Genomic DNA, 26092 nt, shown 5'->3' with positions numbered 1-26092 from the left:
GCCGCTCGCGGTGGTCCTACATCCTACTGAGTCGATGCCGTGCGCATTGTGTAACCTGCATATCGGTTTGAAATAAACATCAATTATTCGTCCGTGCCGTCTCTGTTTTTTCCCCAACTTTCATCCCTTTCGAACCACTCCTTCTTGGTGTTGCATTTGCTCTGTCAGTCAGTGTATAAGGAAAGATCTTCATTGGGGTAATCACATAAATGGGATGTAAATAAAGGGTACAGATCTCTGCACATGGTTATGAGGGTGTTTATGGGTTGTTGTAAGGATGTAAAGTAGAGGGCATATACATCTCTGGTAAGACCCCAACTAGAGTATGGTTCCAGTGTATGGAACCCACACCAGGATTAGGCCTACCTGATTCAATAACTGGAAGAAATCCAAAGAAAAGCCAGCTTGATTTCATGTCAACGTTTTCCGGACTTGTAGGCCGTGGTCCAGGAGCGAGTGAATGTCCCGACGTTTCACCGAAGACTGCGTTCGGCATTGTCAAGGGTTCCGACTAGTAGACCACGCATCTCGTAGGATATGAGGGTCGAAACGCAAATCCTGTGAGCAATTTTAGTCCATCGGCCTTATGGGCCTTGAGTGCAACTTTCGATGGAATTTGAACTAGACTGCTTAGGTGTTGGTGTTGTAATTCCACCTATTTATATAGTGCAGGATACGGTACGTTGCTCGCCTATTGGCCGCCATGGTGGGGGCGTTCGCTGTTTGGCTGTTCTTCGGCCAATGGTTGAAGCGTTAGGGAGCCCGGTGTACATTGACCTGCCTTGGCGGAGAGACACCTGCTGTGGAGAGAGAATGGCGCTTGTCTTTGGCAGACCTAAGCAGTTCCTGGATTTTCTTCGTCGGCCTGTAAATGGTTTTAACCCCATGGGACTCCAGTAGCCTCCCTATTCTGTCAGTTACGTTCTCGATGTAAGGGATGCAGATCAGTATTGATTGATTGATTTATTGATTGACAATCCACCGTGTGTGCAGTTCTAATAATTATGAAAATAATTGCATTAAATAAGAATGCAGTTGATGTATTATGTACTGCATTAGTTATTTCTCGGCGGTGGCGGTGGCGGCGACGGCCTTATTGAGGGGCAGGCTAGCAAAGAGAAAATTTGTGTTCCCTTCGTTTTTAATACACTGAATGAAAATTCTTGCAAGTATTCCGAATATCACAGGATGTCCGTCAGCTCATGCGTGAATTCAAATTCACTATCTAAAATTTTTCAAATACCACAAGCAAAATGATGTACACTGTTTTATAATAATTGAAAGGTGTGAATTAACTCAATAATGATATAAAGTACGACATAATAAACACAGTTCGCTGTAGGTGTTAGTTATCTAACTTTAGAGTGCAATACTAGAGCAGTGTGTTTTCCGGCACGTGTAGCCTAAAAACCAGCCAACGAATGAAGTTGGGCTAATTTTCCAGCGGGTGACCATGAAGGCGCAACTTCCGTCCTCTTTTCCGGCGGGATATGGTTGATTTTCGTAACAGATGCTATCTAATTTTCTTGTAATTTCGGATGCTGGGTAAATTTAATCCGGTTCCTTGGCTGAATGGTCGGTTTATAGCCCCTGGATTCAATTCCCGACCTTGCTGGGGATTTTAGCCATGTCAGGTTCATTCCTCTAGCTCGGAGATGGGTGTTTGTGCTCATCATCGTCATTTACATGCAGCAGAGTACTACCAACCGCCAGAGAAACACATCCGTGGTGGTGGTGGTGGTGGTGGTGATTATTGTTTTAAGATGAAGTACAACTGGTCAACCATCCTCTATTAACCCTAGAATGGTAACAATACGCCTCATAGACGAACACGCAAATGTAAATGCCCGCCAGAGCGAGTGACCTTGACAGGGCATCCCTACCCTCCAGCTATTCTTCAAACAGGCACCCACCCTACGTGTGTCAGTCACGTCCCGTCCGTGTTCCTGTCCACGTTCGGTGAGTAATAATCCCTCTTACGTAATGTAGTGCGCCTGAGAGGCGCATAGTTAACATAGTTAACATCAATTGGTGTGATTCTTTCTAGTTTATTTCATATGAGTTTTTATCAAATTTGTTATAGGTTATTTTTCTTTTACTTGAGTTACTTCTGGAACAAGGATTTACTTTCAACAAGCTAGTAAGGCTGTCTTGAGAGTCTAGTTTTTTTTTTTTTTTACTGGTGTTTATTTATATGTACCACTTGTGCCTTGTGTATCTTGTGTTGGAAATAGAATAATTAATTCAAGTTTCAGAAAAAAATATAATTGAATTCACCTCTATACTTAGTGATGTAGTTAACATGAAGAACGTTGGAGAAAAGAAAGATAGGAGACAGTACAGACGTTGTTTTGCGCCGTGTACGCCTTGGAAGCGTATAGTTACCAATGAGCGTTAAATTTCCTTGTTACCATTCTAGGGTTAACAATAATCAGAGGGAAAGAAACGAAAGTAATCCGACCCTTCGAAATATGAAGGTATCGGTCAGAGAAAGACGAAGGCACGAAGGACGTGAACATGAGACTCGCTAGGTCTCGGGAACCTAATACCGTTGAGGTTGGAAAAGAACAAGTGACGTCCGGCTCCATGGCTGAATGGTTAGCGTGCTGGCTTTTGGTCACAGGGGACCCGGGTTCGATTCGCGGCAGGGTCGGGAATTTTAACCTTAATTGGTTAATTCATCCTCATCACGACGCGCAGGTTGTCTACGGGAGTCAAATCAAAGACATTCATCTGGCGAGCCGAACTTGTCCTCGGACATACGCCATTTCATTTCCATTTCAAGAACAGGTGTTGACCAAGGGACGTCGGATAGGATAGATGAAAGGGAGAAACCTGGCACTAGTAAGTTGAATCCATGCCAGGACTCATCTAAGGGTCCCCTGGTCGCCAACCCTTGCTCCCAAGTTGAACCCCTGACGCCCCTTTTAGTTCTCCTCTTACGAGAGGCAGGGTATACCGTGGGTGTTATCCTACTGCTACCACCTACAGGGAATTAGAAGTGCCGACCCCAGATAATAATGGGAAAAGGGCCAAGAAGGAGATCTTGCACTGTAAATTGGATTTTAGAAAAGCAGTGGCAGTAAGTCCAGGTTGGCTTAACAAGATGCTTCCAAGCTATGATATAAATGACATTTCGTGTAATTTGGTGATTTCTAGATTGGCCACATTTTGGGAAATGCCCATCTCCGCCTGTCACAGTAAATAGGCATGGCTCTACCACAGGATCTCGCTTCGCGCATGCCTGTATTTGTTTCAGTTTCTTCCTACTGGTCATCTGGTTATTGCTCACAATGCACAAACCGTTGTCAAATGAGACTTCTGAATGTTATGAAATGCTCATCCTAAAAAGGTAAATAGTTGCTGGTTGTGGACGCTACAAATTTTACTTTAAGCACGAAGCAAAACACGAACTCTGCCCCCTACAATATTTTACATGTTTTTACAAGTTGATTTACGTCGCGCCGACACAGATAGATAGATCTTATGGCGACGATGGGATAGGGAAACGGCCGTGACCTCAGGTTAAGGTACAGCCCGCAGCATTTGCCAGGTGTGAAAATGGGAAACCACTGAAAATCATCTTTAGGGGCTGCCGTCAGGGGGGTTCGAACCCACTATCTCCCGGATGCAAGCTCACAGCAGCACGCCCCTAACCGCACGGCCATCTCTCCCGATATTTATAGTTTTGACATATTGGCATATGAAGTTTGAAAATTAAAATTCCTTAGTCAGTCCCAAGTGTGGAAAGGGAGATGGAAAATAGTGTTTTGTGTGCGTGTGTGTGTGTAGGGAGGGGGGTGTCGGCTAACACTGGGAGAGGGGGGGGGGATCTCATGGCAGAGTTAATGCTATACTGCTTTTCACGAGAGTTTAATGCTGATGTAAACAAATAGGCGGAGCACCTTGCCTATGCACGTGGACATAGACGTAGTTGATTGGAGAAGCAACCGTCGCACTCACTCGACTGTATGTGAGCTCGAAGAAAAGTAGTACGTCGCATTAATTTTATTTTAGTTTAGTTTAGTTTGGAAGAGTACATAAGTCAAAGCAGGGAACACTCCTTTCCAATACAGAGCGAACACATAAGGTTGGTAGGTGCATACGTCGTGCGATTTGCTGTTTATTTCCTATTGCACCGGTTTACTCGTAACTTATGCTTTAATTTTGGTCACTAGTATAATTATGTACACTGAATTAGTGGTCGGGAAATACAGTCTATAGGGCTTTACGGAGAACAATCCCAACGATTTCGTGAAATATTTATAAATAATAATTAATGAGTACATTTTGTAACTTCCTAAACTCGCTGACTAACTTTACAAACATATAAAACTGCATTTATCTTGAAAAATCTGAATATCTGCATTTAAAATGGAAAATCTGAAAATTAACATTCATTAAATATAATACACACTCGTCGGACCTTGTACTCACACTTACTTGTTACCTGCTTACTTACACATACGTTATTTGAAGGGCGCCAGCTGCCACTCAGTACAGCAATAATAGAATGAGACTCTTGACTATCTCTAGGGTGTGGGGTAATAAGCTTACTTTTGACAACATACCATATAAGTTCTGGGAAAAGGAGATTGGCGTTCGGTTTCCCCATTAATTTTGAGGTTAAGATATTTTACTGTCAATGAAATGAAACTATGAATTCGTTTGATAGAACAATATATATTCTTTAAATAATATATCAAAAATAGTGAGTCTTGTTGCGATAAAACAGATGACTAAGTGGTATGTTCCGAGCTGTCAGCGGAGAGATGGCGTGGAATGACATTAGTAGACGAATAGGTTTGAATGGCGTTTATAAAAGTAGGACAGATCACAATATGAAGATAAAGTTGGAATTCAAGAGGACAAACTGGGGCAAATATTAATTTATAGGAAGGGGAGTTAGGGATTGGAATAACTTACCAAGGGAGATGTTCAATAAATTTCCAATTTCTTGGAAATCATTTCGGAAAGGGCTAGGAAAGCAACAGATAGGGAATCTGCCACCTGGGCGACTGCCCTAAATGCAGATCAGTATTGATTGATTGATTGATTTTGAGAATATGAAATTATGACATTGCAACTGAAAGAAACTAGGCATGAATTTGAATTCTTCTTGACCGGACATTTAACAATTTATACGAAATATTTCCCTCACTGATTCACTTGACTGTACCTTCAACACTTTGAGTGTAATTACGACGTAATCCATTGATCTGGTGTTTACTGTAGATGTGTCACGCCTAACTTGGTGATACATCCTTGTGACTGCTTCTTCTCCATATCATCTGACTTCTTTGTAAGTCAATATGGTATTACCTCTTGGCAGGTCCAGGGTTGCCCTCTCTGACTTCATGGTAAGTCCTTGCGTCCGTGTCTTCAACTGAGTGAGCGACCAACCTTTTGGTCTCACTCTCTCAATGACCAATAACGGCTCACTGAGTCTTCACCATCTCTCGTTCACACTGGTTGACTGACCAACTAAGGCCTCTTGATCTAGTAGACTACTTCACTGTACTGCATCCGTATAACTAATGACTGACGCTACAATATGCACCCACCTTATATAGACGTTGGTTGACACCGCTACGTAATCTCCAGAAATAACAATGACATACTCCCACCTACGCGACAGATATTACATCCAGTGGTGAAATAGCCCGGAGGCGGCTAACTCCGTGAGCGCATATCTAAATAAATACAATGCCGTAGCCATGGCGCGGCGATGACTTGGCAGAATCGCCACTAATCTTGCACAATGTCCCAACGTCACATCCAATCTCTGATATATACAACAATTCTCACTGTACAGGTGTTTAATGATAATCTACACATACGTATATATGCATATATCTAAGTACAATCTTGCAAGCAACAGGCAATTGCAAAATCGAATTGAATAAAACGGATAATTACAATAATAGTAACAATATCACAGATAACATAATAATACGGACATAATAATAATAATAATAATAATAATAATAATAATAATAATAATAATAATAATAATATTAATAATAAAATACAGATAAAATCATACAATAATAAAAATACAGATATCATCTTGTAACGGGATTTGAACCGTTACAATTTCTATGATGTTTTAAATAAAACGTGCTTACATTAAATCACACACAAAGGTAATATATAAAACCAACTCAAGAACTCGTCGTTGAAAACTTATTATTATTATTTTGCTACCGCTTTTTCCCCACACCTGTGTGGTCGCGGGTGTGAACGGCGTCCCACACATATGTATGTATGTATGGTAGGTAAGGGTTATTCTGCCCGAAGGCAGGTCCGAACCTCCGCAGAGGTGTTCCTGAGCCGGAGTTTACGTGCGGTAGGGTGGCCAGTTCCTTTCCGCTCCTCCATTCCCTTATCCCCCACCAACAGCGCGTGGCAACCCATCCAACTTCTGACCACGCCCAATGTTGCTTAACTTCGGAGATCTCACGGGATCCGGTGTTTCAACATGGCTACGGCCGTTGGCATGTATGTAATGCAATGTGGATTTGATCCTGTTTTACGGCTGGGGGCCCTTCCCGACGCCAGCCCTATGTGGAGGGTTATAATCACTATTGCGTGTTTCTGTTGTGGTTGGTAGTGGTATGTTGTCAGAATATGATGAGGAGAGTGACACACCCAGTCCCCGAGCCAGAAGAATTAACCAGAAGCTATTAAAATCCCCGACCCGGTCGGGTTTCGAACCTGGGACCCTCTGAACCGAAGGCCAGTACGCTGACCATTCAGCCAATCGTCGTTTTACGTAAGACTCCTGGGGAAAACCGGTAGTTTTTACGGTGGCGTGCCAGATGCGACCAGGGCCGCTTGCTTCCCATTCCTAGCCCTTTCCTATCCCATCGTCGCCTTAAGACCTGTCTGTGTCGGTGCGACGTAATGCCACTAGCAAAAAAAAGATCCTAATTCTCTGAAGTTATTTACGACTTAGGCCTACTTGTTTATCGTGTCCTATTAGTACCAGGAGTGTCCGAGGACGTGTTCGGCTTGCCTGGTGCAGGTCTTTCTACCTGACTCCCGTGGGTGGTCTGCGCGTTTCGATGTGGTATTATGATAATGAAGTAGGGAGAGATGAAACCCGGTTTCGACACGTAGCCTACTCCTCTCGAATAATACCAAGGGGTCTGCTCAATGCTTTACGTCGCCATCCGACGGCCGAATCACCATCAACAGCATCATATCCCCTCACTCCATTTGAACACTGTGAAAGGTTTTGGATTTGAATCCAGGCTTTTGGCATGCAATGTAGTGATTAGAAACTGTCTACCGCCAACTTTCCTACCCTGCCGGCCAACATTCTGATGGTGATTTTTTTTTTCGTCCAGGCTAAGTGGCTCAGGCGGCTCAGACGGATGAGATGCTGGTCTTCCGACTGCAACTTGGCAGGTTCGATCCTGGCTCAGTCCGGTGGTATTTGAACGTGCTCAAATACGTCAGCTTTGTGTCGATGGATTTACTGGCACGTGCGGGACTAAATTCCGGCACCTCGGCGTCTCCTTAAACCATAAAAGTAGTTACTGGGACGTAAAGCCAGCAACACTATTATATTTTTCTTTCGACCAACGGCACTCGAACCTGCTAACCACGGTGTCAGACCTTTATTTTAGAAAATACCAAGTTAGCTACTTATAAGCAATCTGCCACTTGGTGACAGCCCTTATTTAATGCAGATCAATTGAAGTGATTGATGGCTCGCATGCGGCACGAAGCTTATCCACTCCGTCGCTATTGGCACGATAATGGCCTGGTCGCATCCGGCACGGTCGCATCTGGCACGTAACCGTTTTTACAACACGAAATATGGTGATGCGTTTACGTTTTATTCTACAACATGCCCATATATATGGAATTGAGTTTCCACATCTGGGAGAAAGTTCTAAACAGATTATCTCAGTGCGTTACGGCTACTGCGTGTGGCAGCTGAGTTCGAATACCCCGTCGGCCGTCTTCGAAAATGGTTTTTCGTGGTTTCCAGTTTTCATCTCCAGTCAAATGCCGGGATAGTACCTTTCTCATAGCCATGACCACTTCCTTCCCATTCCTACCCGTACAATTACACCCACAGATACCCTCATACAATATTACGTCAGGTCACTCCCATGGGGTGTACCAGGAAAAAAACAGGTAGAGATCTGGCGAGCCGAAAAAGTCCTCGGACACTCCCGGCACTAAAAGTCATGCGCTAAAAAATAACATTTGAAAACGTTCAAGGTAACCATAAGAAGTGGTAGCATTTATTCAGGTACTTTGAAGTTTCGTGAGATCATATTACATAATCAAAACACAAAATGAAATGGCGTATAGCTTTTAGTGCCGGGAGTGTCCGACTACACGTTCGGCTCGCCAGGTGCAGTCTTTTGATTTGACGTCCGTAGGCGACCTGTGCGTCATGATGAGGATGAAATGATAATGAAGACGTCACATACACCCAGTCCCCGTGCCAGCGAAATTAACCAATGATGGTTAATATTCCCGACCCTACCGGGAATCGAACCCGGGACCCCTGTGTCGAAAGGCCAGCACGCTAACCATTTAGCCATGGAGCCGAACATCAAAGCACATTCCAGTGTATACAGAATGGAATGTAACTGATACACCAAATTAACATAAGGGATCTTGGAAAGAGGATCACAATGCCATAATTTGCAGGTCTGTACCTTGCACCGTTATGCTAAGACTTAGGAGTAAGGAGATGAGCTGCTCGGATAAGCAGTATGTTCCGAGCTGTCAGTTGAGAGGTGGTGAGGAATAGCATTTGTAGACGAATAAGTTTGAGTGGTGTTCTAAAAAATTGTAGGAAAGATCACAATATGAACATGAAGTTGGAATTCAGGAGGACAAATTGGGGCAAATATTTGTTTATAGGGAAAGGAGTTAGGGATTGGAATAATTTACGAAGGGAAATGTTCGATATATTTTCAAATTCTCTGAAATTATTGAAGAAAAGACTAGGTAAACAGCCGATAGGCAATCTGCCACTTCGGCGACGGCTCTTAATACACATCAGTGGTGATTGACTGACTTGTAGCATGCGGCACAATGCTTAATCCACTCGGTCGCTAGCGGCACGATTTTGGTGTGGTCGTTTGTGACACGTAACCGTTTTACCAAGCCATCGCAAAACACTGATTCTCTTGCAGTCCGAGACGGAAGTGCGCCGTGTGTCGACACTCTGCTTCGAAGTAGTGATGGGAAATTCGATTCATTTTACTGAATCGATTAATTTGATTCCGTTCACATTACTGAATCGATACAGTGATCCGATTCACGGCACATTAGAGTCACCGCTCCTACTGCATTTGTGTAGTATGTAATGGTAAGACAGCAGTAACAGCATTCATTGTTCGCTGCTGCCGTCCTGTCTTCATACTAAGTTATGAACTCCTTTCTTAGAAAAAAAATGTTAGTCACTCTAATACATCGAAGGTTTCCGGCGACGCAGGATGGGAAAGGTCTGGATCAGGAAGGTAGCAGCCATGGCCTTAATTAAGGTACAGTCCCAGGATTTCCTGGTGTAAAAATGGGGAAACTACGGAAAACCATTTTAACGGCTGCCGACGGTGGGATTTGAACCCACCATCCCCCGAATGCAAGCGCATAGCTACGCGATACTAACCGCACGTCCAATTCGCTAAGTCATTTTTGAAAATATGTACTGTATTTTTTCTATCAGCAGAGGATTTTTTTAAAATCGTCATATTTTGTAAAGGCTACCCGAGATGTACAGTAGGCCACTGGTTTTCTGGTTCAACATGCTGTTGGTTAAGTTATTGCGTCAGTCGGCTCACTTACTGTTCACATATGATTGAAGTCTTGTGCAACGATGTGACATACGAACTGTGACAAAACGGGAACTATTGAGTGGTCATGAGCATGGCTCATAGTCATAGGGCAGGCTAGAGTCGAGTTTAATTGTCAAATGTCAACTAAGTTATAATACTAACATTCATTAAACTAATAAATAGTATAACCTAATAGCCTATCTACTTACTAGCTACTTTAGAATTATGTTTTGACTACCTTTTTAACACTGAAAATAAATCCATCTATTATTTAAACCTCCCTGTAAGAAGAGGACAGTGAATGCAAGTGGGTATTATTTTCAAATGATCTGAGCTTGGGAGTCAATTTAGCGTACGATTCTTTCAGTGTACCATGGCTCTGTATGTATTGCTTCAGAGGAAGCCCGGCTCTCCGCCAGTGTCCACTGTCCAGTGTGCCTATAAGGAGCCGTGTGTATCTTGTCTCACTGAGCCGCGCTCGTTCACGATTCTTTCGATGTGCCATGATTCACTGTCTCGCTGCAGCGGAAGCTCGGCTCCCGGTCAACGTCCAGTGAGTGCGCTACTCAGCACTGTCCGCTGGGAGTAAGCTGAATTTTGTGCAGTGAGCTCGCCGTTCCTATGAATCGATTCTATCAGACACTTGAATGAATCGATACACTGCTTCGAATCATGCATTCAGTAGCCAACACTACTTCGAAGCAATTCGCTGTGCCGTATCGAAACAGTCGGCTAAATCAAATTGGTACGAACAGAGAGAGACCAGAAGGTATTACGATCATCAACCGAGATGAAATCAGAAAAATCACACTCACACGGGGTTTTGAGGATGATGAAATAAAGACCAACCGACATGTACGGTCACTGCAACGAGCACACCCATTCACTACGTATGAAGGAATACTGGGCTGTAAGAAAAAGCCAACAAACGTTGATTCCGTATGTTCCTAAGTGACCCATTCGCGACGAATAATAATTGTATGGCCTCAGTTACCGAGTGCGAGGATTTTGATTTGACGCCATCTAGGCTGCTTGCTCGTCATTTTCGTCGTTCCGTTTTACTCTGCCTCGTGACAGGGTGATCTTTGGATGAGTTTTAATGTTGTCGGGTAGACAACAAATGTGTCAGCAGAGATCTTTTACATACAGACATCGTATAACATGAAGTGTCGAATGGCTTTTTTTTTTTTTTTTTTTGTCTTAACAGATCAGACTACCTCTGCGGAGTTTGAACCCGCAATCTTGGGATCCAGAGGCTGACACTCTACCACTGATACACCGAGGAGGCTAACTAGTGGCAACATTACCAGATGATTTGCTGTTCATAAGATTTTAAACTGAATAACTGTATGGAAACACGAACCGGGGTAGAGATCTGGTGTTTGTTGTTTTACCGTAATTTAAGTCCGCGGCCGTTACCTCCCAAATCCTTGCGTCGCCGAAAACCTTCGATATGTTAGTAGGACGTTAAACCACAAGCAAAAAGAAAGTAGTTTTATGGGGCAAACCAGTGCTATTATTAGCACGTAATATTGGAAGCCTTGACGTTAACGTGTATGCTGTCAGAGTTAACACTGTTGCATTTCATAGCAGGAACAAAGGTAATTTGTAAGAAAGCATATTTCTTCTTGGTGTCGCGTCTCTTTGTCACTTTTTGCGTACATACAACCTTTCACGTGAACTGTCATTCATAAGTGCGCCATCTCGTCCGATGTATTCGATTGCATATTTGCGGTGCTCCAGATTTCCCTTATGTTTGTATTTACCCTTCTCTCTGCTTTCGGGCAGTGCATTGCTACGGCCCGTTTAATATTACGGGTTACCTGTGTTAGATAGTTCCTTCCTCTGATTCCAATATAAGCAGGATGCATAGTAGTGTCTTCATTTGGTATGGGTGGACTTACCTCTCTGTTTTTGCGCTTGGCGAGTGGATCCTACTGTTTGTTCTCATCAATCAAATAATGAAGTATAGTGTCATACATGGATGTAGAATATTCTAGAAGAGGGCGGGTTGCATTAAGGAGATGGATGCGAATCCACATCGACAGCCCTGGAAGTACTTTCTCTGTCTTCTCATTTTCATGTCTGGCAAAGGTACAGCCCCAGCATTTGTCAGGCAGTTATTGACGTAAACCTGACCCGAATGTAACCGTCTAAGCTTGAAGTTGCGTATTAAGATGGAGTGTTCGTTTCCTGGTTTATTTTACAGAAATATCTGAACTGCCTGTTTCCACACTTGCGTATTCATGAGCCTTTAAGTTTAATCCTAGACCAGTAGACTAAGTGAGAAGTGAGAATCTCTCTTCGGACTGCCCTTTACAGAAATATATGTTAAATATATTTGGGTATCATTAAAGTTTTACTTAGAGTGCGCGAGACAAATTCGCTACTGCTTCCAAAAATAACAGTGGTTACATTCTGTGCATTATAGGCGCACTATCCTCGTCAGCGACCGACAGGACTTTGGTAGCAAGTGACCGTGTTGGCGTAGTAGCCGAACCTGTTTTTCCTCATCCCACCAATGAGCTACATTCATTTGTCTCATTTTCCAAGAGCAGTGATACAGTAGCATATTTACTCCGCGTTGAGCGAGTGTTGCAGTATTGCATGGTTATTGAAGAATTTGTAGCGGTGTTTGCAGCAACTGCTCTTTGTAGTCTTTCGTGTCTAATTTAGATTTTTGGTTAACAACCGCATGATCACACGAGTCTATAAGCAAAAGTGGCAACAACGTATTCTTCGCAAGTCTGTAGGTGATCGGACCTGAATCACTTGTGCCACTCGTTAGCGAGGATAGTGCGCGAGTTATAGTTCATTTTGTGCAATTTAAAATTTGATTTCTGCCTGTCCAGTCAGTACTTCGAGATCATTCCTGTTTCTTTCATTTTCATCCCACATGGTTTTTCTTTCTCATTCCGATCAATAAAACGGTTTGGTACGTAAGTATGTAGTTGTATGTTTAGTGTTAGTAAAGTACGTTCCTAGATATTGTATACACTTTTCTGAAAACTGGGGTAGTTTTCTTTACCATGAGGGTAAGAAGCATAGTTTGTTTAGAATTTACGAATTGATCCATTTCAGTCCTCAGTAAAATTAGTATTGTTTTTACGACTGTTTACTTTGCTATGAAGGTGAATCTATCACAGTTATGTCATTCTAGCTGTTTCCTTTGTTTTATTTTTATTTCATATCGATCGGTGTTGACGTGTTTTTTAGACGATTGGGTTCATGCATTTTTTACATGCTCTGTTTAATATGTCGTCTTATTTATACATTTTCTTATCTGGGATGTTTCCTTAGAAAGCTACCTGAAGATCATGCTAGCATACATTATACTGGACAGCGACTTGGGACAGGGTTGATAGTTTAGCAACACTACGATCTCGAAGCAGTATTCTTAACGTCATCGGTGAATGTATACCCGAGTGGCGATATCTTGTCTCGTGGCATGTTTCTGATAGTACTTGTTCAATTTCTGGATACAATTGCCATAGGAGCGCCAAATTCTTGACCGATTTCTTAGTACTGTAATATTAGTTTTCTATCGAAGACTTGTGTTTCATAATTAATTTAGATATGGTCTGCGGAGTTCGGAATTATAGAACTAGACAAGCACTGACTGCCGGTCTTGCGAGAGTGAACCTTCATTCTTGGCAGTGAACAGCCTCCATCCGTATGCAGTCAAGTCTTCTTCACATCGAATCGGTTTCCTTTCTTTAAATGCAGGTATGGCCCGTTCCTTCTGGACATGTTACGATCTGATCTAGAGGGATGTTGCACTCTTTTTGAAAGCTGTTGGTCGGTTCGCAATGGACTTGGTTTATCGATACACCGGGGCATCGTTTGATTTCACTAGAATGGATGGAGCTTGTGGAAGTTCAATATTGATTTTGTACTTATTGCGAGCTGCATTGTTTCACGTGGACGAGTCATGTTAATTAGACGATTAACGTACGTAACCTGAAATCGCAACGAAATTCCTTCGACCGAAACTCTTTTAACTATCGTCTGGAATTATCATTCAAGTTATTCTCGATTTTATGAAGATTGACAAAAATATTTTACCCTATATTTAATACCATTTCGATCTTAAATACAATATATCTTAAAGGCAGGCGGCAAGAATTCAGTTCATTCTCCTTATAAACGGGAAGAAAACTACTCCAGTTTTAGACCAAACAAGAAGGTATGATGTGGAGAGACCTGTATTAAATGTGGCCATCTCCACTTGTTTACTTCTCGTAGGCATATCGTGGAGAATGAGGGCCCCCGTGCCTTGTTCAAGGGCCTGGGCCCCAATCTGGTGGGGGTGGCTCCGTCCCGAGCCATCTACTTCTGTGCTTACTCGCAGTCCAAAGGCTTCTTCAACTCTGTGCTCACACCGGACAGTGCCATCGTACATGTGTGCGCCGCATCTTGTGCAGGTCAGTCATTATATACTTTATTTGACTTAGTATAGTTTAAAAGAACTCTTTAGGCTTTGTGAGAAAGGCGGTACTCTCTTGTTCAGGAACTTTGCTACATAACTAAAGTAGTGAATGTGTGGTGTGTATAATTATATTGGTTTCTGTTTATGGAATTACTATGTCTGTGCATTTAGATTTCTTCCATGTGTTTGTTTTGCACGGGCGTTTAATTAGCAGGCTCTTCAACAGATGAATTTGTAGGCTTATTGTGAGCATGTAGCTATAAATCAGGAGATATTCATTCCTATTACTGGAGGTGGATGGAATGGTAAAGATCCACTATATTATAACAGAGAAGTAAAGAGACTAAGAAGGAGGTGCAGGTTGGAACAAAATAGTTAGAAATGGTTATGGAAGTGAGGAGAAATTGAAGGACTTACTAAGAAATTGAATCTAGCAAAGAAATCTGCTAAGGATAACATGATGGCAAGCATAATTGGTGGTCATACAAATTTTAGTGAAAAATGGAAGGGTATGTATAGACACTTTAAGACAGAAACAGGTTCAAAGAAGGACATTCCAGGAATCATTAATGAACAAGGGGAGTGTGTATGCAGGGATCTTTAAAAGGCAGAAATATTCAGTCAGCAGTATGTAAAGATTGTTGGTTACAAGGATAATGTCCAGATAGGGGATGCGAGTAATACTAAAGAAGTATTAAAATTTACCTATGATAACAATGACATTTACAGTAGGATATAAAAGTTCAAAACTAGAAAAGCAGCTGGAATTGATAAGATTTCTGGGGTTATACTAAAGGCAATGGGTTGGGATATGGTACCATATTAGAAATACTTATTTGATTATTGTTTGGTTGAAGGAGCTATACCAAATGAATGGAGAGTTGCTATAGTAGGCCCTGTGTATAAAGGAAAGGGTGATAGACATAAAGCTGAAAATTACAGGCCAGTCAGTTTGACATGCATTGCATGTAAGCTTTGGGAAAGCATTCTTTCTGATTATATTAGACATGTTTGCAAAATTAATAACTGGTTTGACAAAGGGCAGTTTGGGTTAAGGAAAGGTTATTCCACTGAAGCCCAGCTTGTATCGATGATATGTGTAAAGAAGTGGAATCAGAGATAAGGCTGTTTGCAGATGATGCTATTTTGTACAGAGTAATAAATAAGTTACAAGATTGTGAGCGGCTGCAGGGTGACCTCGATAGTGTTGTGAGATGGATGGTGGGCAATAGTATGATAATAAACGGGGTTAAAAGTCAGGTTGTGAGTTTCACAAATAGGAAAAGTCCTCTCAGTTTTAATTACTGTGTTGATGGGGTGAAAGTTCCTTTTGGGAATCATTGCAAGTACCTAGGTGTTAATATAAGAAAATACCTTCATTGGGGGTAATCACATCAATATGATTGTTAATAAAGGGTACAGATCTCTGCACAAGGTTATGAGGGTATTTAGGGGTTGTGTTAGGGATGTAAAGGAGATGGCATGTAAGTCTCTGGTAAGACCCCAACTAGAGTATGGTTCCAGTGTATGGGACCCTCACCAGAATTACTTGATTCAAGAACTGGAAGAAATCTGAAGAAAAGCAGCTCGATTTGTTCTGGGTGATTTCCGACAAAAGAGTAGCGTTACAAAAATGTTGCAATGTTTGGGCTGGGAAGACTTCGGAGAAAGGAGACGAGCTGCTCAATTAAGTGGTATGTTCCGAGCTGTCAGTGGAGAGATGGCGTGGGAGGACATCAGTAGATGAATACGTTTGAGTGGTGTCTTTAAAAGTAGGAAAGAACACAATATGAAGATAAAGTTGGAATTCAAGAGGACAAATTGGGGCAAATATTCGTTTATAGGAAAGGGAGTTGGGGATTGGAATAACTTACCAAGGGAAATGTTTAATACTTTTCCAATTTCTTTGCGATCATTTAAGAAAAGGCTAGGAAAACAACAGATAGGGAATCTGCCACCTGAGCGACTGCCCTAAATGCAGATCAGTAGTGATTGATTGATTGATTGATTGATTGATTGATTGATTGATTGATTGACTGATCGATTGATTGAAGAAGTTTAGTGATATGCCATTATCGGAAATTTGTAATTTTTGTGTATGTCCACTAACTAAACTTTCGGAGACTAATGAATTGAACAAAAACATGTTCTAAGCCAAGCTCGAAATTCTCTGCATATAGTTGTGGGTTGTAACAATGTGTCCCTGCACGAAAATGTCCCGGTTTTGTGAGGTCTGATGAATTTCAGGACCAAGGAATGGGTTCCATCTCGAGCGTTCAATACCACAAGACGAATTCTAAGACGTTGCTGTGGTGCGACTACGATCTTAGGTAACTGGCAGACTGTCTGGACCACTGAAATGACGGTAAACTTCACCAACTCTGCCTGCCGACTGTTATAAGCTGCTGGATCATATTCAGCCATCGAGAAAAAAGACGTGCATTATATTTGAGAACGTCATCCCGAACGGATCACTTCGTGTATATTAACTTAGTTGACAGTTCGCTTCAGAGCATCTAGCGAAAAGTTCCTGGTATTTCTCAACCGCTCTTGGAGGCAACACGAACTTCTAAATCCCGGTACGTTTGGAATGGAGTAAGGTTGTTGGACTGCGGATGCCCAGGTGATCATTCGGGTCTAATGGGTTACTTCTTCCTCGTCGTTCTAAAGAAGTTGTTAGGGAAGTTTTTGGACATTAAATAGGCGAAGGTGTGTCTTTTTTATGATGAAAGTCGGAACAACAGAACAGGTTACTCCTTCAAGATTTGTTCAAAAGTGACTCGCTGAAGCAGGGTTCTATTTTCAAAATATTTTACTATGTCCACCTTCATTGATCTAATCATCGGCAATTTCGTCGAATTTATGGTCGGCATGACATGCTTTCTTCAGTAAGAATTGCGTGTTCTAAAGGTCATTCACAGTTGACAGGACGTGTTTTATCTGGTCTTACGCTATATTGGATATAAGTATAGGGTGTTGAAATCCAAGGCTACATTATTCATCATGGCAAAATCGTCGTCTCTGTTTGTGAAATGAAGAATAACAGCATGGACACTTATGCAGGAGTCTTGTCCATACATGTGCATAGCTTGTCCGCGAAGGCCCTCGATTACATAACGCACATTCACACTGTTCAATTGCCCTAATGCCGGGCTGAGTAGCTCAGACAGTAGAGATCTGGCCTTCTGAGCTTAAGTTAGCGGGTGATCCTGGCTTAGTCCGGTGATGTTTGGAGGTGCTCAGATACGTTTGCCTCGAGTCGGTAGATTTACTGACACGTTACACAACCCCTGCGGGACAAAATTCCGTCACCTCGGCGTGTCCGAAAACCATACAAGTAGTTAGTGGGACGTAAAACAAATAACATGAGGGCAGCTTAGTCTTCTGACGTATTTCGTATTCCGCGTACTCCGATTGGCCGTAAAACAGCTACAAAATTCATGGGCTCTATTGTCACAGAACGTTTTCAGAGCTCTTAGGTCTGTCCTGTAGTGTGTCTTTCAATGTCATGCTGTAAGATGTGTGATGAGATATGTTATTAATATGCCAAAAATGTGTGTAGCTATTCTGAAGTAAGCAAATCATACTTCACTATTTTCTCTGCACTACATTGCTATTGTATTCGTAAAACTGTTAACTACATCGTGATGCTTAAATTATGGTGTATGTGTCTGGAGTAGGTTTTAGCAGAAGACATGCACTTGTAGCAGTCAGTTGATGTCATTGTACTTAGTAAACCATCAACCTGAAGTTTGTGTTGGAAAGGGATTCTTCAAGAAAAGGCTGTTTGCAGCTTCTCTACTTGCATGATGATATGTTACAGAATGATTTTGGTAATGTTATTTCCGGTGATGGGAAATAATTGGGCTGAATTACAATTATCCGAGAAATATTTTACTTGATTACAATATCAAATTACTTTTTTCTTTTTCTTTTTGGAAATCAGCTACATTGTTTTTTTATTATACCAAAGTTTGCAAGCAAAGAAATTTTACTTCATTTTGTGATCTTTAGTAAGGAAGCAGTGCCTATCGTCTCTAATTGAGACTGAATGTGATATAGAACTTTCAAAATGAGTTTTTCCCCTAAATTTAAGTTTGTGACTTCTAGCATTTAGCGTGTTTTTCCACTAAAAATCAAAATAAGGGCAAGTGGTAAATCCTATCACAAAATAAAGCGCAACATGTGACGTAATTTTCTTTTTCAGAAAAGGTCGTACCCGCGCATTTTCTTTCTAACTTTAATGTTTCTCCAGGAAATTAACTTATGCTTTTTGTGTCCAAGTACATGTTCCAGAGCAACCGCTGGCCGAGCTGTTTCCGGCTAGGTTCTTACCCCAGGTGAACTGAACACTAATACAGTGTACAAAGAGGCCTTTGGAAACTAATTCACATAGTTGTTAACTGAACTCATTTCGTCACCAGTGACTTAAAAGTGACACGTTCTCTCGTTAATGGTGGGTAGAAACAGAAGTCCGAGACATCGCCAACTATCGGCCCCTCAACAACGGGTACCTTTTTGTAGTTTATATCTTTATTATATGTTAGTTTTCTGCTGTATAATTTTTGAAGGATTTATTTATCGTTAATGCGTTGCGGTTCTTTACTTATCTCCAGGTTTGAAACTTCCATTGGTATTATCGATATTTTTGTGACGTGAGTATTGATGACAAAATGTGATTTTACAACTTTACAACGTTAGCTTTCCTTGGCGTGATGCGTGGCGATTGCTGGGGCTCCAACGTTGCTAAACTTTTAGTGCGATGTATATCGATTACTAGTATGTATCGATTACAATTTTATTTCAAAAGGTAAATTACGAGTAAACAATAACATTGTTGAAAAGTGGAATGTTGATAAGCAGTTTACTATACACGACAGATGCTGCCAACCTTACAAGTGCTGCACTAAGCTAGCAATACCCATACGAAATTATTACTGTAATGGTTTTTAATCATAACAGCAGCCTGAAAACGTGTAGTCATATAAGTTTAATAATTCTGAATATATTTTGTGATCGTTTATCTAGATTTGTGTTACGATATATCCACTAATGAGGTTATAGAGGTCAGTTACCTCACTTTCGATTAGAATATACCCATGACTTCCCTCGTAAGTCTTGTACTGTGCAGTGAAGTGAGGTTGCCGGTTAGGAGTCCGCAGAGCTTCAGAGGTCTTCCTACAAAGGGCACTAGGAAAGTTTTGCAATGTGAGCGAACGCTTTAGACTTCTTCAAAATAATTTCCACCACACTCAATACTTCTCCATACGTCGAAACCAGTCACTGAACCAACTCTGCCACTTTTCTTCGGTTACATTTTCACACTATTGATCCCATGCTGCCAGAAGCTCCTTGTCGGATGCAAAACGCCTCCCTCCCCCCCCCCCCCTTTCAGCTTCATCTTCACTTCTGGGAAGAGTGCGAAGTCACATGGGGCAAGATCAGGACAGTATGGAGGGTGATCAAGCACAGTCCACCCTGATCTGGCAAGAAAATCCATTGTTACATTAGCACGAAGTGCTGGACCATTGTCGTGATGCAAGAGCCAAGTGTTGAGCCATGACCTTGGACGGAGCTGCTTGAGAGCCTGAATGACCTGAGGCGGACAAGTCTCACTGTACCACTTCGCAGTAACTGTCCTTTGTGTTTCTAGCACAACCGAAGTCAGGATGCCCCGTTTAGTGAAGAATACTGCGATCATCTTTTCTTCACTGACCTTGTTCTGGGATTTTGTTGGGATATCGTAATAATAAAACCAAGTTTCGTCACCTGTAACGATGCTATAGACTTTCCCCGAAGTCCCATTTTCAAACTGTTTTAGCATTTTTTCGGCACCATTTCGCTCGATGTGCCCTTTGTTCCTCTGAAAGTGAATGGAGCACCCGAAGGTAACAAACGTTTCTAACATGGAGATGGTCGTGTAGAATTGAATTAATAGCTGGTGCAGGGATGTGGAGGGTCTCTTCTACCTGCCGATATGTCAACCGCCTCTCTTGCTGCAACATTTTCCTCACAGCTTCAATGTTTTCCTCAGTCACTGATTCAGACGGTCGCCCAGAACGAGGATCGTCTTCAACCCCAAAATTTCCCCTCTGGAAATCTTTGTATCAGCGGAAAATTGTCCGATGTGGACAGTCTTTCCCCAGCACAGGAGTAATTTCCTCCAGGCACTGGTCAACAGTTAATCCACGAGAAAAATTGTAGAGGATAATTGCGCGATATTCACCTTTAGACCACGCTGGCATCGTAACTTGCTTTCAATCCCACTGCTTGGTAACAGCTGGTGTAAAGGTCGCGCCTTGCTGTCTTCTAGACCGGTTTCACCCCTCTTATCATCCATCACCATAACAGCGGTGTCCAGCCAACCATTTTCGCGTATTGCAAAACTTTACTAGCGCCGTTTGTACACTTCTGATGGGCTGTGAGTATAAAATCAACAATTTAATGCATATGTTTTATGCGACGGTAACTATTTCAGACTATCGCAAATTATAAATCAGTCACTAGGGCCGCATGATTAGCTCGTTGCCATAGTTATTGGCGCTTTACCCAGACGGTCCATGTTCCAGTCCCAGTGGATCCTGAAGTGGAATTTTGTAGACTTACTTGACCCCAAGAGTCATCCAGCCGAAATCCCAAGTGAGCCAGGTTAGCCAGGACGAGTTGAAATAAATATATCTCTGTCATTGGTCGTTACTTGTTGCGAGAGTCGGTGAACGGTGGTCTTCCAGAAATATTTATTGTGAAGTTGGTGTATATTTTGCATGAATGGAAGAATTGTTAATGTCTGTCAAAAATAATTTTGATTCGATTTCTTGTTTTATTTGCCTGTGTTATTCTTTTATGGTAACGATCCATTTATTGATGGTCTGTGATGTAAACATTTCACTCTTCGTCATTTACAACGTACCGGACAGGTTTTGTTAAAATATTCTGTATCATTTTTTAAATTCCTGACAATGTGGCAGATTACCCTAGAAGTTTCTTTGAAACTATGTTATTCCATTCCATCTCACTTATTCTGTTCACATCCTTCTTACATTACCGCTGAACGGAAAGGAAAACCCCTTCCATTTTCCCTAGCAATTCCGGGTTTGTCTAAATCATGTCCTCTATGGAAGATTTATATTCAGACATAAATGGAGCCTGAAAGTGTATGCCAGTCATACAGTTTCAGGTTACATTTCTGTATAAATCCTTTCTACTCTGCCGTGTGGTTTTTGAATAGGTGTTTCCTTTCGAAGCAAATTAACGGAAATGGGTGAACGAAAGACGATGCTCCCAACTAGCTAGCCATCCTGTTTCAATACGAGGATGCATATTAACTTCAAAGAACACCGGGCGAGTTGGCCGTGCGGTTAGGAGCGCGCATTTGTGAGCTTGCATCCGGGAGATAGTGGGTTCTAATCCCACTGTCGGCAGCCCTGAAGATGGTTTTCCGTGGTTTCCCATTTTCACACCAGGCAATGCTGGGGCTATACCTTAATTAAGGCCACGGCCGCTTCCTTCCAACTCCTAGCCATTTCCTATCCCATCGTCGCCATAAGACCTGTGTCAGTGAGACGTAAAGCCACTAGCAAAAAAAAAAACAAAGATCACTGTATCAGTCTAACTGATCATTAACTTACACATGTGCGTAATACAATACGAGAAACGTGTTTGAAGAAATTTATAGTAATTTTCTATCTTCTATCGTGTTTCGTCACGTGAAATACAGTATAATTGAGTGCTGCATTAATTTATAGATTGTAAAATATGAGATGTTTACCGTTCTCTGGGGAAAGTTTTAATGTAAGTCGAAGTGTTGTGTCGGGGTCTGCTCAGCGTCGTAATGTCAACTGAGGATTTGTATCAAGTAAGTCATGCGATACTGCTGTAAAGGACGTAACGCTGACCAAGTGTATCCAGCTGGCTGGGTAGCCATTCATGCACTGAGTCGCAAGATAATCTTTGTTTTACATTTGGCCAAGTCTCTCGTTCAACTTTCAGAATATGGGGGTACCACTCGGTCGCGTTATGAGTGGCTTCTTCTTCTTCTTTTTAATCTGAAGAAGGCTCAGCCCCAACATTTGCCTGGTGTGAAAATGGGAAACCACGGAAACCATATTCAGAGCTGCCGGCTATCTCCCGAATGCAAGTTCACAGCTGGGCACCCCTAACTGCATGGCCAACTCACTCGGTTCCTCTACTCTGCTCCGTTCTTTGATAGTATCTCTATTTCTTCATATGAGCTTGCTCTTACGTTTGCTGTAGAACTGTTATGTCTGTAGAGATGACAAGTTAATTGGTCTCTTTCCGTATAGTTGGTAGTAGGTATATTTTTTTACCTGTTCTTCTACGAATGTCTTCATTTGTCACCGCTGCTGTCCTGAGTGGCTACAGAAAATTTGATCAAGACAGCATATCATATCAAATTATTTAGCTGTTAAAGACCCTATTGTAAGTCGAGTAAACCAAACCAAGCCCCACCTCATGATTCAACAGCCCCGAAGGGTCTTGGTCTACCAAGCGACCGCTACTCGGCCCAAAAGCCTGCAGATTACGTAATGTGGAGTAGTCGGCACGACGAATCATCTCGGCCGTTATTCTTGGCTTTCTATACCGTCAAATGAGCTCCGATCGAGGCAGAAATACCTGACCTGGCCCGTAATCCGGGGCTTCCGGGTAAGAGGCAGATACGCTACCCCTACACCCGGCTTGTAGCACAAATACTGAAGTTAAAACCTCCGAATAACAAGCAGAGCCGATACTTCTACATCGTGGGTTATGTAGCTTTTAAATATTTTCTATGTGTATTTGTTTGGCCATGAAGAGCCCCATTATTTGTAATGGGGCTTCTAATGTTCTCGTTATTCGTCCTGAACAAAAAAATAAATAAAAAATAGGTGTTTGCGTTGACGCGGTCATTAAGGCCAGTAGTCCGTACGATGTTGATTTCAGGCCAAGAGTTTGTCAACGACATACTTCGTTGGCAGTGAAGGGTTTTAGAAGACACAATTGCAGCTTTGTGGGTTACCAGGAATCTGGAGTTTCTTATTCATACCGCATTTTATAATACCATGGCCTTGTTTTTAAGAAAACTTAATTATGAAGAACCTATCCCAGGAGGCTTTCTGGCGTGTTAAACATCCCCTTTCTAGAGAGAAGTTTCTGCACTTCAACGCTTAAATGTAGTTATGGGTGCTTAAAGCAGAATATTGAATTTCCGTCACTCGGGCGGTTTTTTAAGACCAGTAACAGATGAAGGGACGTTTGGTAGACAATACCTTTGTTTGTGGCGATGATAGGGCTGAAGGTCCTCTCTCTCACTTAACTACTAGAACAGTTAATTGTTTAGTATTATCTTTCTGTTTGTTTTATACATTTTAATCGGATAGTAATCTGTAGCGAATCGTGGGAGTTTCCTGTGGGTAAGCAATGAAAAGCTTTCATGAATATACCGTAAATATGAAACGAAGAACTTTAGTTATTTATACGATAGGGATAAATGATTGAAATACGTGTACCAGAGGTTTGATGTTGAGTGCAGATCTGTCATAAATATTATCTGAACTTCCTTCCCGCCTGTTTGGAAGATGCAGGATTCGCAAATTGCCGATTCAGCTTTGAAATCTCTTTAATAGTACATGGGGTTTTCTTATTAGATTTTACAATGTTTTTATTGCCCATCTATCTCTTTCGTTCAGGTCAGTTTTACTTCCTTCCACTACTGTGTTTAACTGCGTACGTAGATGCGATCTGTAAATCATATTTAGATGTACAGACACCTGTTTGATAACGTACCTAACATTAGGTTGACATAGCCATAAAAACACCCTATTCTGCACTCCAGAGAACAGCAACTTACTGGAGAAAGCTAGAATAAAAATGCTTATATCGAGGCCCTATGGGAGAATGCAAATGTGTGCGCATCGATCATGAAGTTCATAAATGTTACAGGTTTCCCTTACATGAGATACATAATATTGTAAGTAGTCAAACAAGAAAGAAAAGATATGTTGTTTCATAAACGCGACTCTGTCAGACATGAAGTTTACTGTATTACACTCCCAAGATGGCTCTGAATTGCGATGAAGATAGATCATTGAATGCGATGTACAAATTGATCGGGTGATGTCAGACGAAGACGCGCCGACCTATACTGTCTCACGTTCCCTATGGAGCAGCTTTTCATGCAGCTCGTATGGGTTAGTTGGTGACCAGTTATCGGAAACTCTGCTTGTTGACACTCCCGAATAGCGGTAAATGGGCTTCACAAGACGTGACGAGGTTGCTAAGGATTTGCGGACCGGTTGCTACACGTCTAAGAGCGTAGCAAAGAGCGATGCGAAATTTGTATCGCTTGAGGTACGTCTGGCAGCGGAACGCCGAGGACTTAGGACGAGTTCTTGGCGCGCCTCCTTCATTTACGCAGGGGTTCGTCTGTTGTGTTGTTGGACGGCTTGGATGGACTTCGCCCCTTAGGGCAATATGCAATGGGGCGAACTGTTGTACGGTACTCATCTGACGATCGTTCGGTAATCAGAGACTTTATTGTGATGTTTTCACTCGGAATGGCGGCCAAACTTTCTTTGCACTGTGGTCGAAGACTCTTTGTTTTTGAAATTTCTCTCCACAGCGAAAGAACGGTGCTCTACCGACAACATTATCAGAACTATTAATGGCGGCCCTTTCTGGATCCAGCCCACATTATTTTCTTGCGAGGTCATACTACGTGAATCAAATCAGGATATTCATTCTGCACAACCCTGTTTCTCCTGTAATAACTCTGCAATGATTTGAATATCAGAAAATTTAACGATTTATATGTTTCACAGCACTATACGTAGCCATATAGTTTGACATATTTGTCCGTTCAAAAGCTTTTTGAAACAAGACTTTGTAAAATTGCAGTACAAATCAACAAAATTGTCATGATAGTTTTATACACTTGTAAGCTTTTATGAAACAAACTTGCTTACATGTAGACCTGTCCTACAATTTGCTGTCACTTATAAAATTGTAGAGGAAAGCAACGGGAAACTACCTCATTCTTTTCTCTAGTATGCTTCTTCAGTGGCGCCTAGGATATCTATGACAGCTGTTGGCGGAACTGTGGAGGATCACACCAGCCTTCGGGCTGAATACCCAACATACATACATACATACATACATACATACATACATAAAATTGTAACTTGAATGGAGGAGGGCCCAGGATAGAGTTCTTTCTTCCTTTGACAGCTAGGTAGGCCTTTGTTACACAGATTCGCTGCACACACGCATTTCAGTACTATAAGATATTTGTTTTTATTTTGTCAGAGCAGCTCAACATATCCTGTCTGATCTCGGATCACCAGGAGTCAAACGCGGATTAATTGTTTTGAACATGATTCATCACTAAGATTCGGATGTTAAGGAGAAGTCATATTTCTTTCTTGGTCATTTTACCCGAAACCTGAAAAATAACTGTGACTGATAGATCCCGGGCCCCGTTTTAAGCAATTTTATGTTGCATATAAATGTATATTTCGGCCATGTTTATTGTTTTGGTCATATTTTGCTCATTTTAGTGATACAAGGTCATATTTGGTTATATTTTGAGTATTTCTAATTAAATTGAGGCATAGTTTTTGACAAGGTACATGTTACCTGCGTCAAGTTTCAAACACAGGATTTCAAAATACTGTAGTAGGTTTTTTTTTTTTTTCCTGAAACATATAGACAGCAGGTTTAAAAGACATGATACCGAGAAATAGATGCTGTACAAACGTACACCGACAGATATTTAAAAGCATGCTAATACTTCGTCTTCTTGGTTCCTCTTTTTCTAAAAAGAAAGCAGAGTGAGAACTGCACCTCAGGGCTATTATAA

The 26092-nt window shown here is 41.8% G+C and overlaps 1 protein-coding gene across 1 annotated transcript in view; it reads left to right on the top strand.

Moving 5' to 3' along the window:
• The window catches only part of Rim2 (replication in mitochondria 2), a 246920-nt gene that overhangs the window by 13731 nt on the left and 207097 nt on the right, over positions 1-26092 (top strand). The window contains exon 3 of the mRNA XM_067138436.2: positions 14055-14233. Within this exon, the coding sequence (XP_066994537.1) occupies positions 14055-14233 (179 nt within the window). The remainder of the gene's footprint in view (positions 1-14054; positions 14234-26092) is intronic.

Source organism: Anabrus simplex, chromosome 1 (assembly GCF_040414725.1).
Source record: "Anabrus simplex isolate iqAnaSimp1 chromosome 1, ASM4041472v1, whole genome shotgun sequence".
In the NCBI taxonomy this organism is placed as follows: Eukaryota; Metazoa; Arthropoda; class Insecta; order Orthoptera; family Tettigoniidae; genus Anabrus; species Anabrus simplex.
The sequence above is the reverse complement of the archived record's forward strand: the minus strand, read 5'-3'. Positions and strand labels throughout refer to the sequence as shown.